The sequence below is a fragment of the Haliotis rubra genome, unplaced genomic scaffold (assembly GCF_003918875.1).
Source record: "Haliotis rubra isolate DU_JTF1 unplaced genomic scaffold, ASM391887v1 Scf49, whole genome shotgun sequence".
In the NCBI taxonomy this organism is placed as follows: Eukaryota; Metazoa; Mollusca; class Gastropoda; order Lepetellida; family Haliotidae; genus Haliotis; species Haliotis rubra.
Window position 1 is genome coordinate 776,251 of NW_025767179.1, and position 19,521 is coordinate 795,771.

A 19,521-nucleotide genomic window follows, 5' to 3' on the forward strand; every position below is an offset into this window, starting at 1 on the left:
ACAGTGGGGACATTCAGAGGACATGTTTTTTCTCATGACTAGAATCCAAAGTCAACCAAAGAAAAGTGTCTTGTACAAAAACACAACAACAGAGGTGATAAACCGAGCTAACATTTTGGCCATGCAGTGAGAGTGTATTTATTCTGTAGGTAACATGGAGGCTAAGATGGTCCAGTTGTTGAAGGTGCTGCAATTGTGGTGCAGAGTTGGCTGCATGATCCATTAATCATGGGTTTGAATCTCAGATTCTCTGCCTTTTTCTTGAAATGGAATATTGTTATAAATACATGGTATCAAATGCAGGGTTATCTTTGTCTCGACCCTCATGTTTGTCCCAGATATACACATGGGAGTTCTATAGATGTATACTATATCATGTTTTATTTTGTATTATTTCACAAGTAGCCACAATGACCATGTCAAAAGACCAACATTAGACTTATGAAGACTTACAATCATTTACTTCATACAATACAATGCTATCAACTACCTCGGTGCACAACATGATTTATTTAGCTGACATCAAACTTCTTTTATTGGTCTGCTGTTTAATGTGGCACTCAGCAACATACATGGCAGTGGTCTGTTAGTAACTGAGTCTGGACCAGATAATTCATCAACGGAAAATATGAGCATCAGTCTTTGCAATTGCACATTTTAGTGTCTTCCTCCCATGTGTTGACGATACAATTGTGTGTCGTGAAATGAAGTTTAAATATCCTACTCACACAAAGTGGATATCCCACACCGAGTCCAAGTTGACCAGACCCTGTTTTATATCCTCAATACCAAGCAGGGTAACAGGCAGTATAACAGCTGTTGGTTGAACCAATGAACTTCCACTCTCTAATATGTATTTGAAAGTACAATATCTGACATGTTTACATTAATTTTAAGAAATATCTCTGAATCCTCAGATCAACAAAAGGCAATAACTGATACATGGTTTTATAAAGGATGTGGTTAATATTCTCCCAACCTCACACACCAGAATATCTCCCAACGTTTATTGCTGCTGGCATAGTATGATATGTTGAATCTGCCTTTGCCTCTTTATTATACAGTAAACAATTATTCAGGACACACATTTTATGTCGGCCTGAAAGAAGGCAATATTCGGACCTCAGACCTTGTCCTCTGTCTGTTTTCCAATAAAACATGTATTGACCTCATGTAAAGTCTATATAAGTGTATACAAGTATTGAGGAAAGTATCTCATATCTGCTTTGTAACATGAAAGCCAACTTTTACTGAGTCGTGATTAACACTGAGCTGATCAGAACGTGAGGGTCACAGTTGATCAGTCCGACTATTGTCGGAGTCAGGAACATGTTCACACTGCTTGTGGTGAGTAACTCCTGGTACAGTAACCTTATACCACCTGGAAACATTGTTACCAATAAATAACTACTTATTGCAAGCCAAGGAAATTTGAAGAGGTCCTTGAACATTGGTGCTAGACATAAAAGATTCAATCATAAACTCACAATGGCAGTTCATGGTATATAAGTATATTACAGGGATCTTCTCAAAGTTCCTTTCAGTCAACAATATTACTAGATCAAGTGGGCTGTGCCGTGGGATCAGATATATATCTTTTTTATACTTCAGGTAGTGTTTCCCAGCACACTGATGGCATACCTTCACTTTCGACACATTTAATCATAAAACATTAATGCCAGAGAATATTAAGTTGTGATTATAAACTAACATCTTTTCTCACCAAACCATGGGCAAGAACTGTGGATAAACATGCAAATTCTCAAAGGGGAAAGAGAAATGAGCAAATTGTGACCAACAAACTATAAGAAATTGTGACACAATAAAACAGTTATTGGTCATATCTATCACAATAAGTGTTTCCCCTTGAGCCTATATGATGTGTACAGTGTCATAGATAGAGTCTGTCACAGTAAACCACCTGTGTTCATACCTGAACTTGAGTCATGGCTCTCTGTATAAAAGAAGTCATAGACAGAGACTGCTCCAGTCTGCAGGTGTTACTTGGAACAGGAAACCAGGAATAAGTCTTGACTGCATAGAACATTCACAGTAGTCTTTATGCATATATATATAATGTATACATATGTTGATATAAATTTAATTTGCAATCAAACTTGTTACAGCATGAAGAATCAAGTTTGAAGGGGACATATTCAGCTTCTAACTCCATCTTGAACCAGGATGATGACAATGGGAGAATCAATGCGGCTGTCCAAGTCACTTGAAAATCTGGCCTCAGATGATAGGACACTGTCTCTTGCAGACAAGAACACATTCTCTAAATCAGTGGATAATCTGGAGGATGACTTTAGTCTTCAGTCTGTTGACAAGACCTCTGTAGATCTAAATAATTACTTTGATGACAATGAAGAGGGCACAGATGAGGAATCCAAATCAGAGACCTTTGACACCAATGATCTAGCTTATGATGGGAATGAAGAGTCAAACGGTTTAGGCAATACTGAGTCATCTTCGTCTCGTATAACACGGACTGTAGATTTAGCTGACCAAACAGACTGTGTATCACTTGAACTGGAACCAAGGAAAAACTTGGAAACATCTTTCTATGAATCAAATTCCAAATCTTCATCTTCAAAACACGACAATGTTATGAAAAACATGTTAGTTATCCATGGAAAAGAAAAGTCAGTGTTTGACAAGAACTGGGAAGATGTCAAAATTGACAAGGATATTCAAGTTTCAGTGAATGAATTCATTAAAGGATTTTTCGAACATTATTTAAATGCAGCTTACAATGATGAGAAGATTCTGCTCATCAAAGCTTTACATGAGCGTGCTCTTAAGGCAGAAATTTCAAAATGGTTGTGTGCAAAGCTACAGATAGAACGAGATGGTTGGTCACTGAAACTGAGGATGGCCCTAAAGGAGGTTGAGGAGAACAGGAAGACAGCGCTGAAGGCAGCTGCAACGCTCCAGGACTGCAGCAGCCAGCTCCGCCTTCTGCTGGAGTGTTTCAGCATCAGTGACTCACTGCTGGACTCAATACCACACAGCAGCAGCAGGGAGGAAATACAGGTAGGAGAATGTCTTATAGATAGTCAAAAATAATTTGGGATATTTAAGATTGAAAACATCTTTTAAATCAAAAGTAGAATATAAATTCAAGTGATAATGCATTTCAACAGTTTTCAGGTAATTAACATGAAATATCAGACTATATATCATTAAACTGTATCCAGATAATGTTTCTGGTTTTAAAAAAAATATTTTCCTTCCTGTCTATTGCCTTACTGACAAATACAACATGAGTCAGTGAGTGAGTTTAGTTTTATGCCGCTTTTAGCAGTATTCTAGCAATATCATGGCAGGGGACACCAGAAATGGGCTTCACACATTGTGCCCATGTGGGGAATTGAACCCGGGTCTTCGGTATGATGAGCAAACACCTTAATCACAAGGCTACCCCACGGCCCCCAAATAAAATATGAAACACAAACAAAAGACTTGATCAAGCCCTTATATGAAAAATATATATCTAAAGTCCAACTAAAACAGTTTATTTTGCATGATAACATGCTTTTGACAACATTGTTTTACCAGAGATCCTTGGAACTGTTGGTGGAGATCTGTAATGCCTTGATGGAGGATCGTTTCCAGTGCATGCAGCTCCTGGACATGGAGGAGGACCAGGAAGGGGGAGCGATGCTGGCTGTGAGGCTACGTCAGCAACTACTGGCGCAGCAGCACTCATGCAGACATCAGGTGCAGGAGGCCATGGAGAAAGCCAAGCAGGCAGAATCAGAGAACCTGAAGCTGCTGAAGGAGGTGGTGAGGATGAAGAAAGTGCTCGGACAGAAGCAGCAAGATGTCGAATGGCTGCGACAACAGATGATGGACATCAATGAAATGGTAACGCCAAAAAAGGTGAGTCTTGCTAATAGCAGAGTGACAGTCACTGTTTATCTTAGCATGATACCATGTCTTGATTGATCAACATTCAAGAAGTTGGTGAGTCAACTTCTTGGTTATTGCATGGAGTGATGTTTCATTGTAGATTATTACACTGTTATCAAGTAAAAACTTTTAGCTTGATAACGGTGTAAATTTTACTGGGTAAATTTTATTGTTGGCAAATCATCAGTCCAGTAGGTCAGTTAATACATCATATTCACTCAAACTTGTATACAGTAGCAGTGATCGATAACATTTCTATGGTCAACAACATGGGCCAGAGAATAGCTTGCAATGATACACAATGAAGCAAATCAGCAGGTCTGACCACCCTGCCAGCCCTTGCCGTTGGTTGATGGGGGACCAGTTCTGTTGTGGAATTTTCTTAAGTAGACAAAACATGTTTAAGTGATATATTTTCTGTGATAACACAAGCACATTGTGGCCAGGCTGTAACACCCTACATATATGACAGACCACAAATGAGCTACACAAACTGACTTGTAACAGTTCAGTTGAATCTATTCTTTATCTCAAGCATGCAAGATCATTTCAAAATTACAAATGTTGTGCATGAATATCAGTGTTGTAGATTTATTCTCAATAAGAATAAATGAACAGAATCATGTCTATATTCAGGTAAAAATGGTCGACAAATCAACGTTAACAGAAACAGCTGCTGATCAAACAAGACCAAATAAATCTCAGAGACCATCAACTGAAAGTGTCATTTCTCTACAAAAGACATCCTCTAGCAAAACAAGCCAGAGACCAGCAACCGAGTCCCAGATGCCCAAACAGGGCACAGACCCCTCTACAATCCACATATCACAGGAGAAACTCCATGCTCTGAAACAGAGAGCCAAGAAGCTGGAGGATTCCCTCCATGATGCCATAGCAAGTATGGACAGACTGCGCAAATCCACAGGGCCAGTGACTAACAGCCATAACCTCAGCTTAGCACACGACACTGACCTGTCCCCTCTCATACTGAATGCAGATGGACAGGCACCTTCAAGCAGACACACTGGCAGAAAAAGAACTGGCAAAAAGCTTCTTTTGAAGTGAAAGGAGCTCCAAATGTTATGACAACAAAAACTCTTAATCTTCATGCACCTATCCCAAAACTGAATCTTAAGCACTTAAATAAAAACAATGATAAACGTAGCAGTTCTGAGAGAGGTCCTCCCAAGGAAACATACAGGCAACTGGAAGTGAAAAAGACTGCAGAACTGTCTGCTACGTTGTCTCAGCTCAAAGCTTTCAAACCTCAGGTAGGCAAGGTATCCAAGTGCCTCAGGTGTCAGAAACTGTTTCGGTCAATCGACAACCACAAGATGGCCTGTCTCTACCATGCTAAGAGTAAAGAACGAGTGGAGAAGTATACTGAGGGTGGTCAGCTGATCCGGGTTCTGTATTTGTGGACTTGCTGTAAACAAGAGGGAGACTCGGAAGGGTGCTGCTATGGACAGCATGTTTGACATCAGCTGCACACTGTCCACATTGTGTGGGAGATACTCAGGGCACTCTCTGTGAAATTGAGGATGGTTTCACACAGCCTTACTTTCAGTATTACAGTTTCAGTATTTCAGTTGTTATATCATGAAATGCCAGCCAAGTGAAGAAGGAAAGTCTAATGCCACACACTATCAAGGATATCGTACTGACAGTTCAAAGGATAATAATTTCCATTCCCAGTGCAGGGCTCAATTTAGTGCTTTGTTACTTGCACTGGTGCAACCCAATATAACTAAGTGCAACCTAGTTATTTGTCTAACTTGCACCAGGTGCAAGTCAATTTTTTAGAAATATATCAGCAATAAATCTAACATTACAAGCATAATTATGTCAGCTCATTTGTCTTCTAAACGTTGAATAATTCAATAGCATATTTCTTTCATTACATATTGCAATAAAAGCAGTGCAACTGGAATTTGGCTGGTGCAACTAGGTTTTTATCGTAGGTTGCACCTGGTGCAAGTAGGTTAACGTATCTTAAATCGAGCCCTGCAGTGAAAATGTGGGTTTGAATTGTTTTGTTTTTTTCAGCAACCCATTCTTGTCATGAGAACTAACAGGATCAGATGGTCAGGTTGAATGACTTGGTTAATTTCATGTCAATCGATGTAGTGTCTGGTCCAGATTCAATCATATACAGACCACAGTCATGTAGCTGAAATATTGATGTATGCATTATAAAACAAGCAAAATAATTGAAGCCAACCTGTGACTTAAACCTCTGTCTAGTGGATGCCAGTATATGCCGCCTTGGTGCCTTACACCATTGGGCCAGCCATTCAATGAACTTCACTCATCTGTTCAGTGTCAAGGTTTGATACCCCACATGGGTTTATTTCATCAAATGATTACCACTACAATTTATACATTCTGACAATACCATAGGAAAATTAGACTGTTCCATTAGTGAGTGAGTATGGTTTTATGCCGCTTTTAGCAATATTCCAGCAATATCGCGGCGGGGGACACCAGAAATGGGCTTCACACATTGTCCCCATGTGGAGAATCGAACCTGGGGTGTTCAGCACGACGAGCGAACACTTTGACCACTAGGCTATCCCACCACCCTGACTGTTCCATTATCATTTTGTCTTTCGAATCTGATTCTGACTTGATTTATGAATGTTTCGCAAACACCTGGTATCATCACTGTTTGATGGTGATTCATAGACTAATGCATAAAATGGTTGGAATGCAACAGTGGAATAACTATATGTGTCGATGATAAAATTGGATTGGAGCATGGAAGTTTTGGTCAAGACAACTGGTTTTCTTTTATCATGATTCTTCCCATACATACCTGTGTTTAAATCAGTGTGAATGAAACATGTTTGGGACATACATACATCAAACAACATTGATTTTCTCTACAATCTCCATTTCTTTTCTGTAGATTGCTTTATTGAAATGAATGACTGCTTCAACTATGTGATGAAATACTGATATTTCTGAAAATGGCATTCCATTTTGTATAATTTATTTTTTATTGTGACATGTTTGTGATAATTGAATGTCTTTGAAATAAACAAACATCTCTTGTACAACTTTGTGAGTAGTTAAAAAAACAGAAAGGTACTGACATTTGACTGAAGTGTGATTTTGGCTTTTACTGTATTTTAAACAAGTTTATTTGATTTCCTTACTTCCTGATATATATTACCTGGACATATATATTTAATTCAGCCTCATCTAAACTGTTTATCCAGTAGAAAGCCTGAAGGGCCCCGGTCTAGGAACATCTCAGGGGTCAAATACAAAAGATAATAAACGTACAATCAAAATGAAAATAAGCATATTAAACAATGAACAGTGATTTTACTTTATTTTCACTATTGCAAAGTTCAGAGCATTTGATTCCATGGAATACAAAACAAAACTGTTCTGAGCCCACTTGCACAAAGCAATCAGCTCTAAGACAGTCTTAAGTTTATGTTGGAGTGTGGGAGTTAAAATCATCGTAGCACTAAGATCACTTTGTGCAAGTGAGCCCTGGCCTAAACAGAATGTTGTTGCTGCAGGGTATATAAATGATGTGTTCCTCTTGTTTTTATTGGTCCAATGATCATAGCTGGTCCTTGTGCTGCTAATCTTAAGCAGTAAAGGATCATGAATGACACAGAAAATACAACAGTGTTTAGACTTGTATCCACTATGGGGTTAAGAGTAAATCAAACTGACACCCCCACAGAGATATATTACCTCATTATTGGACTGAACACACACTTTAAAGTTGAATTTCAGACCGACACATCATAAAAACAAATCCTCCTACTGTTGTTGTAGTGCCTGTTCTTGGGCTATCATAAATCCCCACGAATGACATTTCAAATTCTTTTCAATGACAATACGATCATTGACATACGGGACAGTACCTTCAGCCTTTATCTATCACATTACAGTTTAAAGACTGAAAGGGTTAAGTATGGCAGTTCCTGTTGAGGACAAACTTTATGAGTCAGCAGAGTGTTCCTGGAGGGTTGAAAGCGCCTGTGAGAATATCATATAACACAACCTATTTTTCAGTCTGAATGTTGGTGTTGGTGTTAGTGTTGACATTGTCAGTTCTTAGAAGTGAGGTGAAGTGAGTTTATGTTGTATGCAACCACTTGACTCCACATGTTATGGGTATGATGACACACAGTAAGGCCATTCTAAGGCCATGCAGTCCTCAGGATTCATGAGCAGGATTCCACATCTTATGGGTATGACGACACACAGTAAGGCCATTCTAAGGCCATGCAGTCCTCAGGATTCATGAGCAGGATTCCACATCTTATGGGTATGACGACACACAGTAAAGCCACTCTAAGGTCATGCAGTCCTCAGGATTCATGAGCAGGATTCCACATCTTATGGGTATGACGACACACAGTAAAGCCACTCTAAGGCCATGCAGTCCTCAGGATTCATGAGCAGGATTCCACATCTTCTGGTATGACGACACAGTAAAGCCACTCTAAGGCCATGCAGTCCTCAGGATTCATGAGCAGGATTCCACATCTTATGGGTATGACGACACACAGTAAGGCCATTCTAAGGCCATGCAGTCCTCAGGATTCATGAGCAGGATTCCACATCTTATGGGTATGACGACACACAGTAAGGCCACTCTAAGGCCATGCAGTCCTCAGGATTCATGAGCAGGATTCCACATCTTATGGGTATGACGACACACAGTAAAGCCACTCTAAGGCCATGCAGTCCTCAGGATTCATGAGCAGGATTCCACATCTTATGGGTATGACGACACACAGTAAAGCCACTCTAAGGCCATGCAGTCCTCAGGATTCATTAGCAGGATTCCAGGATTCCACATCTTATGGCGGGTATGACGACACACAGTAAAGGCCATTCTGACTATAAGGCCATGCAGTCCTCAGGATTCATGAGCAGGATTCCACATCTTATGGGTATGACGACACACAGTAAGGCCATTCTAAGGCCATGCAGTCCTCAGGATTCATGAGCAGGATTCCACATCTTATGGGTATGACGACACACAGTAAAGCCACTCTAAGGTCATGCAGTCCTCAGGATTCATGAGCAGGATTCCACATCTTATGGGTATGACGACACACAGTAAGGCCACTCTAAGGCCATGCAGTCCTCAGGATTCATGAGCAGGATTCCACATCTTATGGGTATGACGACACACAGTAAGGCCACTATAAGGCCATGCAGTCCTCAGGATTCATGAGCTCAGACTACTGATGATGTATTACATGCAGTCCTGTACCGGTCAGTGAGTATCAGGAACAACATGGAGAAGGTACACCAGGCCTGTTGGTCAAATAGCCTTCAAGTGCAGGTGTCAGGTGTATATGCATTAATATGACTTGCTTCTCTGCAATCACTGGCATAACACTGTAAGTAACCTTTGACTATTAACAATATAATTGTTGCTCTTGAATAACATCTAGTCAAATTTGTTCATGCAAGTTACAATCCCTAACATACCATCTGGCAGTTATGGATATGCTGATACCAATGAAAATCAAATGCTATTGACCTTGTTCTACACCAAAGCAAGTGATAGTTGTGGAATATTTTCAATTTCAAACAGTTGCTACAGGTTTAGTTACAAAGTTCATGATTTTTGTGTCTATCACTAGATTTGAATCTGATTGTATTACATTTGGGTATCCCAGCCTTGTTACCTAAATGGAAATAAAGCAAACAGATACACCTAATGTGTTGCACCTTGGCTGTTGCATTTTAGAGCTGCACCTTTAAACATTCCTCTGTACAGACATAAATTGATCTGATTACACAAGCAGGGGTAAATATTTAACAATAATCAAGAGTGAGAAAACCACTTAACAAGCCAGAGGTCTCAGATCTAAAATGCAACGTTTCATATGACTGTGAATTTTTTATATATATATATATATAAATATTCTGACAACATCAAACTTATTTAAGGTGATAATGTAAAGTTATCTTGTCTGAAAATCTGTCAGATGAAGTAATAGAAAGAGTTCTATTAAAGGAGAATACGAACGAAAACAAAACTTTTGATATATTGTAAAGTAATTTCTAAAAGTCACATTCCGTGATTAAAATTAAACAAAAAGTTTGTAAAATAGCAATAAAAACACAAAAAACGTACTTGTATTTCCACCTATTACGGAAACACCTGACAGTTAATGAGCAGAGGGGGTAGCACGTGACATGACGTCATATGTGCCTGTTGCTGATGGCTTCCTCTTTGATTTTACTTCACAACTTAACAGTGTCCATGGATTCTGAAGCAGTAAAAGATGTTCCTGATGTCATTTCTGAAATGGATGTTAGACCTTATCAATACGATCCGATTTTACATTTTGCAAGACAATCTTCCAGTGAAGATGAAGAAGAAGAATCAAGCGAAACGGAGGCACCGCTTGAGGTCAACATAAATATAAAAATAGACCATATCATTTAACAGGAATACTATTGGTCAGCAAAATGTGATACAGTTCCAACCAGCAAACCCACCCCTATAAATATATGACCAGTCCCTAAGAATTATTTTTGGGAAATGTGACTACGGTTCCTTTTATGTCAAATGGGTGACTGTAGAGTGTCTGGGATTTAAAAACAAAATAATTATATGCTTCAGACGAGGGAAACTAGAAATTATTTGCTTCAAAAATTACACTGGAATTATTTTGTTGAAAAAAAAAGGATCCTAGTTCTCATTAATAACGTATCAAGTCTTGATACAAGATCCCAGCCTGGTCGAGCAGAGATAATATTCGCGACGCAGATAAGTTATTCCCCGAAAACTGGTGAATTATAAAATGCTAGTCAGGACACACTACTGACAAAATTAATAGCGAGTCTGATGCCGACGTGCGTAACTGGACAAAATGGAAAACAATGAAAGCAACAAGTACTTCATGATTTGCCGTTGTATTCGGCAATGTTTCGAGTAGACTGCATCATTTAGGGCTCCAAACCGAAAAGAACGTTATAGCAAAATATTTTCAAGCTCATGTGAAATCTCTCACTGATTTTGATAATATATTTCTCATGTGTACCAGTCTAACTGCCCCAGCTACAAAATGCCCCAGCAAATTTGGTCATTCATTCTAATTCATCAAATTTATTTATAATGATGGAATATATGTCGTAAATGCATAGTTTTGTCAACTTTGATATTATGTTCTTCATTTAAAAGTTATTAAGAAGTAATATTTCTGACACATGTTTCATTAGTAAACTCATAACTATGTATATACTTTTATATGAAGAACATAATATCAAAGTTGACAAAACTATGCATTTATGGCCTATATTTATTCATTTTAAATAAATTGGGGCATTTTGACTACCCCACTGGGGCGATTTGACCAAATTTGCTGGGTCATTTTGTAGCGGGGGCAATTCGACTGGCAATCGGACTTGATTTAATTTATGTTAAAAATACCACTGACAGTAAGTTGTAACAGGGAATGATGGAGTATAAATGAATCTCGTGGGTACTGCTTCCTTCTTTAAGCCCAGCTCCTGGATTTCCATACCCCATGTGGGCATGTCTCTTTCATATGCGTCTGACTCGGAATGATCGGAGCACTTCTCCTGCCTAAATCTGTCTCTTTACTTAGAAAACGGAGGAAATGGTGGATCTTTCCATTGTTCGATGATTCCGTGCATGCCCAGGCAATGGAATGCACCATCGTACCATTTACAAAAAGGACAGAAACAACACAATTAATATTACTGTAGCGCTTGTTCTATGGCAATATGGTGGACTCTAGTCACATATGACGTCACGAGGGGAAAGGTCACGTGAGTTCCAGCGGAATATGCATAATGGCCGAAGCTCAGATAACAGAAACTTTTTTTAAAACAACATAATAAACCATATTTTTTAAATAAAAATTGGGGTACATGTTTCTGATGACTTTATCTTTCACCCAGCAAATTATTGCAATTGCCTAGTATTCTCCTTTAATGTGTGAAAGAAATACTGAGAGATCAGGCTTATTGAAGCTCTAGTAAAATCCTCTCAGTTCCACCTTCAGATGAACATGACAAACCAGTTGGTCCATCTCCAAGACCCCAGAGAATACATTGAAAAGGAGGCTACCTCAAGTCAAGAATGATTTTGTCAAGTCTGGATAGCCTCAGCTCCTGAAATTCAAGATTATTTTCCTCCATTTGGATATGTTGGTTTTGGGGTTGTTCTTTTTTTTCTTTTGTAGATACTATATTAAATATGAGAACTTTATTTCTGGAAGTAAATGCCAGTCTAATTACCAGTGGATAGTTCAATATTCAAAACAAGTACACATTTTGTTTTATTTAACCACATCAAATGTTTTAAATAAATGAACAAAATCTGCAGCTGTCTGGATATGCTAATCATCTTTTCAACTGTGCCGTTTATGAAATATACTGAACAACATTAGAAACGCACCACCCATATAATACGAAATATCCCTGTCAGACTGAAATGTACCCATGATATCTGAGCACTGTTGGTGCATTTTAGTGTGGTGCATTTCTAATGTTGTTCAGTATAGTTCCCAAACAAATTTGGTGAGAAAAGAACTAAAGAGCAGCCTGGAATATGAAAATGTAAACTTTCTACATAAATATAGCTATAAATTCTGTATGCATCTCCTTCCTGACATAGCCTGAGATTCCCACACTGTACTGCCAGGACAGACATAAGACCAACGTCATCATGTCATTGTGTGTCTGAAGGCAAACCAGCATGACATTCCGAGGGCCTTGAATGTATGATCATCAACTAGTTCTAGATGGGGTATATCACCACAGGAAGTGCCTCTGATAGGCTTCAGGACTTCAACCTTGACTTACCACCCTTGCTTCACAAGTCAGTTATATGGTTAACAATTTTCTAACAAATATGTTGTTTCTCATTCCGTTTTTGAAGTAACATATGACATGTGAAAATAGCCATACATCTTTAACATGATACATACACATGTTTGTGAGGAACGTTTTTCAATGCTTTTAATGAAAATGTATCATTGCAAATCAAAACTACTTTGTCTTGTTATTTTTTTAAGAAAAATTCCAAAATTCACCATTGTACTTTCACACATTAACATGTCACAAAATATTTGATAACATTAGGCTTTACCACTTTAATTAATTGTACATTTTGTCAGTATCTCAACAGACAAGAGACAAAATATAATATCAAATGTTTCAGGGCTGATTTGACGTAAGTTTATTAACAAATTATACTTGATATTGTCTATAGAATTCTTAACACTGATTTGATAAAAGATTTGAAGTCAAAAGACTTGAGCCAGAGGAGCTTAATGTGACCAAGTACTTTGGAAAGTCATAATATAAAGTTTATGACTTATCTGATATAGTCCTGGTGAAGGGAAATTGTCCAGTAATCCAATTATCAAGTGGTCTTAGTGCACAGAGCAAAGGGGACTAAGTAACATGGAGCTTTACAGAGACATAGGCCATAGAAAACAGCCAGATCTAAATGGGTCTGACGGACGCCTTTATAAATGGTTTAGGCAATGGGTGTTATGAATGCCATGTTAATCTGAGCACCGACAATGTTATTGACAACAGACACAGTTTTATAACATGGCTCTTTCGGGCTGGCAATCTTGATGGGACATTCGTGGGATGAACTTGGATATCCAGATGCATATCTGTAGCTAAGGTAAGACAAAAGGAGGGCATGTTGTTGGCTGGAACATCAGAGATTCAGAACATTTAGCCACAGCTAGCAACATAGTATAGCTCACTTCCCTATATAATGTGTACTGAAAGTATTCACCGCCAGTCTTACAAAACACTTAGCAATATTTCACATTTTAAGAATTAAAAAGCTGATATGTCTCCAGTGTCTTTTATGATTTAAGAGTAAAATGCTACTACTTAACTCATGAATGTACCCAAAAGGTTAGAGAAACCTCATGTCTTGTGTTCAAGTGAGTGAGATATTTATTAGTTATTGACTTACAGCAAGTGCATACACTCAAGTCAAACTGAGTGTATCATGAACCAACTTTGTTGAATTAGAACCTCTTCAAATACAGACAATGTCCTTTACAAGGGCCTTAAAGGTAATATAATCACAAGAAGATTTGTAACAAAGAAGCAGTATCTGGATGATGTTGTTTTGTGGCTGTTGTGTCCCAGTGATACCAAACCTGGCCGACAATAGCACCCAGCTTGTGTGACACAAATATATCTACTACAACGGTTGACTGTGGACAATGTCATTAAATCATGAAGCAAAAGATAAACCAAATTCAAACATGTGCATTACTCTCAAAATCAGTGCCAGGACAAATGTAGTATTGTATTTTCACAATATTCACTTTAATTTAATGCCTCCAGTGATGAACAACACATTGCATGCCTCGGCCATAAGCCAATACAACCAGTATTAACAATGACAATATGTACAGTACATCTAGAGGCACAAAACATGCAGATAAACATGATGTCCTACCCAGACTAGATTCACACAACTGCTGAACTGCTTCAGCTTTCATCCAGTTAGAGAGGGTACATTGCTAATCTGTCAGCTGGTGATCACGTCTTATCTCCTTGTTATTCACCATGTATGAGGTGGTGTCCCCAGCCGTTGTTACAGGCCCAGCCAATACACACAACTTTCTGTCTCATGTACACTCGAGAGTATCTTGTCAGGGGTAAAGAACATGTTGAATGAGTTGATCTGAGACGTCTCAGCTTATTTCATATGCAGCCTTCTATATACAAGGTAGGTGTTTTTATTCGAAGGTTTTGTAAAAATAATAAGAAATCACAGCCATGATCAAAATGTTACATAAATTTAACACATAGAAACAGAAGTACATAAATAAACTTTGTACATGATTATGCTCTTTACTATCATAAGTAAAATCAGTGCATCATTAAGCTTGGCATTAACCACAACTGATTAACTGATTTCCTAAGATCAGTCATGTTTGGATCAACAATTTTCAGTTTCAGCTCACATATTTCAAACCACAACGAAACAGAAAGAAGACTGAAGCCATGATTAACTATCAATCTGACATGGCCATTTGCCTAATGGCAGTGAATTATCTTGCCTTATTCAACACAGGATAAATATAAGAGACATTATATGAGAGAGTTTGAAAAGGAAAACATCAAATTTTATTTTGCTGCTATATTCAGTCAAGGGGAGCTCTTTCACTGTCCAGGAATATGTAAACCACTGTCAAACAATTGTATATTTAAATTCCCCAAATTAAGTCAGCAACAAATGATATAATGAACCCTGCATATACTAAATTATATACAAATTTATGTCAGCTGTTACTTTCAGTGTCCAGAGTATGAGCCCCTCCCTGACCCTTGTGAAACTACACAAACATATTGATCAGCAATGTTGATAGTTGAAAGCCTACAGCATTGAATATTGACAGTTCACTTCTCTGTCACGCCTTTCAAATAGATCAGCTCTAGCGTATTCATTTCAGGACATTCTTGTGAGGGGATCCATCAAGGGAGGTATTCGCTTGTTGACAAGCAGAACACTGGAGAAACAATATGTGGAGAGGAAAGGGTGTGTTATGCTCTTGCTGTGTATATCTGGATACTAACAATGCTGCATGATGGTATTATTTTCTGTCAAAATTTGTTTTGTCATATGGTTCTAAGTATATATTTAATGCTGTATAATATCACTTTAAACATCTTCAAAAATAAGTGTTGTCATTCTCTTTAAACATTTACTTCTTTTTGTTTACTTTCTATTATATTTATTCCTTTTCAAATGGTTACATATATGAATTGCTTAGTATCTTAGATTATGAAGATTATCATTTTCAACATCTTCTAAAATGAGTGCTGTCATTCTCTTTAAACATTTACATCTTTTTGTTTACCTTCTATTGTATTTATTCCTTTTCAAATAGTTACATATATGAATTGCTTAGTATCTTAGAGTATGAAGATTATCATTTTCAACATCTTCTAAAATGAGTGCTGTCATTCTCTTTAAACATTTACATCTTTTTGTTTACCTTCTATTGTATTTATTCCTTTTCAAATGGTTACATATATGAATTGCTAAGTATCTTAGATTATCATCTCACTAATGTAACTGAACAATCAAACATAATTATGATGCTTCCAGTCTGGTCTCTGTACGCAACCAACCATCTTTAACACTAGGGTATCTTAATCATCTTATCATGATAGGGAGGTTTACTATAAATAATGTCCTTCTCATATATACACAACATTTTCCAAATGATTTATATGTCCAAAGGAAACAACAGTAATTTAGTCTATCTTGTCTTAGTTGATGTCTGTCTGGTTATCTGACAAAAAAAGATATTTCCAGACATACTTGTAGATTGTAGACCACAATCTGCATTTTGTAACCAGTAATTTGAATTTTTATTACTACTTCAAGTACCTACGGTGGGTATGGTACTATGTTTTTGGCAATATACACTAATAAAGATACTAGTGATGGACTTCAGACACATGTACTACCCATTTAGAGAGACAAACATAAGCCTTCGGTACGACAAACAAGGACAACAAAGCTATCCCCACTGTCAAATTAAAGAATGTTTAAGCTCCAGAGTGATACAACCAACAAATTAGCTTTTTCAACATGAACAGGTTTGAAACAGCTGATAATTCAAACAAAATTGAGAATTACATATTTCCAAATTCCTGGTTGGTAGTGACCTCAATGAACTAATATATTTCCTGCTTTATATTCCAGGACTCAACTGATATGACATGATAAAGGCAAGCGTGGAACAGAGCACCAGCTTAATAATATCACAAGAATGAATCTGCAATAGAAAGGAAATATTTACACATTTCATTTGAATAAACTATAAGGAAGAAATATGGCCAGTTCTCTGAAAGAAAATCCTGATATCATTGATGATGACATCCAACGCAGAGTCCAGGCTTTGTTGAACAACAAACAGTCACACAATGAAAACCAGGCATCGTCCACAGACGAGGAATATATAGATGACCTTGAAGTGACCCTGAAAAAAGTACTCCAAGCTGAGCGAAATCATTGGAAGGAGAAGCTCCAGAGCTCTATGCAGGAGATAGACAAGCAGCACAAAATGATCCTGTCTGCACAGTCAGAATTACAAGCTCTTGCTGATGATGTTGGTGTGGTCCCTCACAATGATGTAGAGGATGACTACAGCAGCTGGGGCAGTTCAAAGGACCTTGTAAAATGTCTCCAAGACTACATACATGAACTCCAAAAAGCCAAGACTGAGACGCTGAGAGATCCACCACCACCAGTTGTTGATCTGAAACTAAAAAGTGCCATAAGCTCCCTGAAGAAGGAGAAGACTGAACAGTTAGCCACCATTGCATCTCAGAACAATCAAATCCGTTGGCTTCAGACTGAGCTAAACTCTTACAAACATAAAGTCAGCAAGTATAGGAAAATTGTGAAAAATTATAATGAACAGACTTCCTCACATTTTCATCTTGATGATATAGAAACATCAAAAAAAGTTCCTAATCAGCAGATTGAAAAACAAGGCGGGGAGAGAGTTTATGTTGAAGGGGAACAACTCACATATCCTAATCCAAATGATGAAATTGCATCATGGACGCAAAGGTCCAATCAGAAAGGAAGAGATGCACCCCGAGGGAGTCCTCGAGCTGGTATAAGTCAGTGTCTGCGATGTCAGAAACTGTTTAAGCAGAATGAGAACACCAAGCTGGCATGTCGCTTCCACAAGAAGGGCCGTGAGATCAAGGAGCAGTATGATGACTCTGGTAGACTCTGCAGGGTTGTATATAAGTGGGCATGTTGTAAGAAGGTGCTGGACTCACCAGGATGTTCTTATGGGTTCCATGTCTAGAGGAACATCTACTGCACTTTGCTGGATGAGGGTGACAATGATGACTTATTAACAGAAGATTGTTCTCAATGTAAAGAATATCATTACTTGACATGGGCTGAAAAAATCTGTTAATGAAATCATCATAATCTGCTATTTGTATTTCCCACATAAGCCACTAAAAAGAACTCAGAAGCTCCACTCATAAGAAGAACAAAGATGATGATAAGTTATGAGCGAATTATTATGCATTCCATGTCTAATATTACAGGAAGCAGGAGCAGGTTGTTGTATTATGGATGTGTGTTGTATGTTCTTGACCATTTAAGGTTAACACACAAGGAAATATCAAGAAGCTAATCAACACTGCTGTAAAATTACTGGTTTGATCACTGGCATGTGCATGTAGGAGCACATAGGATCACATAAACTAAGGATCTCAAGCATTCTGTGATAAAAAGGGGATGTCAAGGATATCTCTTGTGCAGTGGTGAGTCCACTTTGTAAACCTTCATCTGTTCTTAAAATATTGCTATATGTCAAAGCTGTCAAGGCAACCAAAGTCTACTCTATGTTGTGTACATCATCTGTTTTCTTGTTTTCACTGTAAAGAAACAAAGATTGTAAGTGTTGTATTGAATGTAAAGATGATAAAAGTGAAATTTCAATGTATGTCTTGGTGTATCTATGACAGTGCATCTTGTGAAATACCAGAATTTCTGCAGAAAGTAATACATTATTCCATATACATGTGTTACAAAATGACAGAAAATAAGTAACAATAACTTAAAAACTTAAAAATGCAACAAAAAACATAAGTGTTGCATAGTTACCTTTTACATGTCCTTAAGTTAGATCATGTTGGATATCACCTTTACATTGATGATATAAAAAAACCAACTGCAACTGTAACATTCTTTCTGTCAAACTTAGAAACCTGCATATGGTATATCGATTCAAATGAAGTACTATTTTATTAAAGACACACAGGTTTATAGTACAACATGTGAACAATGATTACCATCTGGTAGAATCTGGTTTTCCAGCATACATAGAGTTTAATAATGGTCTGTCCTACAAGGCAGAAAATAATGCAAAAAGACATTTTCCACAAACCTCTACATTGTTTTAGATACATGAGGCCTTCTTTCTTTACTAGTTTGTTGAATTGTAAAGCACAAATTACTTTCTGAAACTGAAGATGATTGTTAGGTTCCTGACTAGAAAGTTTGTAATGTTAATTCATTAGTAGTCCATTGTCAAATACAATCCACAAGAGCTACTCATAAGGTGCATACATAATACTTTCATATACGTTTTCAGCAGAAATGTTATGTTATATTAAACAAGTGTAGAAGTGAGCACAGCTCACATACCCCCGCTTCCCACTTTGGGACATGGAAATGACTGATATTGATATATATATATAATGTGACAAGGATCAGCAGCTCACAAGACTTTCTCCTTGACTCTACTAAACTTTATATACATGTTAGATAATAGTTTTGCCATGTACTGATTACAGTAATAATTTATGGAAACATTATTTTTGTGTTTTTCCACGTGTAAACCTGACATACAACTGAACTTGCATGTCTCATGTTGCACACAATGAAGTGGACGTAGATGAAGAATGTCACTGACTCATGTTGCACACAATAAAGTGGCCGTTGGTGAAGATTGTTACTGACTCTCATGTTGCACACAATGAAGTCGACATAGATGAAGAATGTCACTGACTCATGTTGCACACAATAAAGTGGACGTTGGTGAAGAATGTTAC

At 37.7% G+C, this 19,521-nt stretch overlaps 3 protein-coding genes across 3 annotated transcripts in view; 2 read left to right on the plus strand and 1 right to left on the minus strand.

Moving 5' to 3' along the window:
- Positions 1 to 19,521, minus strand: part of LOC124291333 (serine-rich adhesin for platelets-like) — a 148,829-nt gene that overhangs the window by 22,308 nt on the left and 107,000 nt on the right. The gene's annotated exons all lie outside the window — the stretch shown is intronic.
- LOC124291336 lies at positions 2,142 to 5,069 on the plus strand. The gene is made up of 3 exons (XM_046728315.1): positions 2,142 to 3,039; positions 3,565 to 3,888; positions 4,555 to 5,069. Exons 1-3 carry the CDS (start codon positions 2,185 to 2,187, stop codon positions 4,981 to 4,983), a joined length of 1,608 nt encoding a protein of 535 aa, XP_046584271.1. The 5' UTR covers positions 2,142 to 2,184; the 3' UTR covers positions 4,984 to 5,069.
- Positions 15,373 to 18,133, plus strand: LOC124291338. Its single transcript, XM_046728317.1, has 2 exons — positions 15,373 to 15,463; positions 16,640 to 18,133. Exon 2 carries the CDS (start codon positions 16,770 to 16,772, stop codon positions 17,757 to 17,759), a length of 990 nt encoding a protein of 329 aa, XP_046584273.1. The 5' UTR covers positions 15,373 to 15,463; positions 16,640 to 16,769; the 3' UTR covers positions 17,760 to 18,133.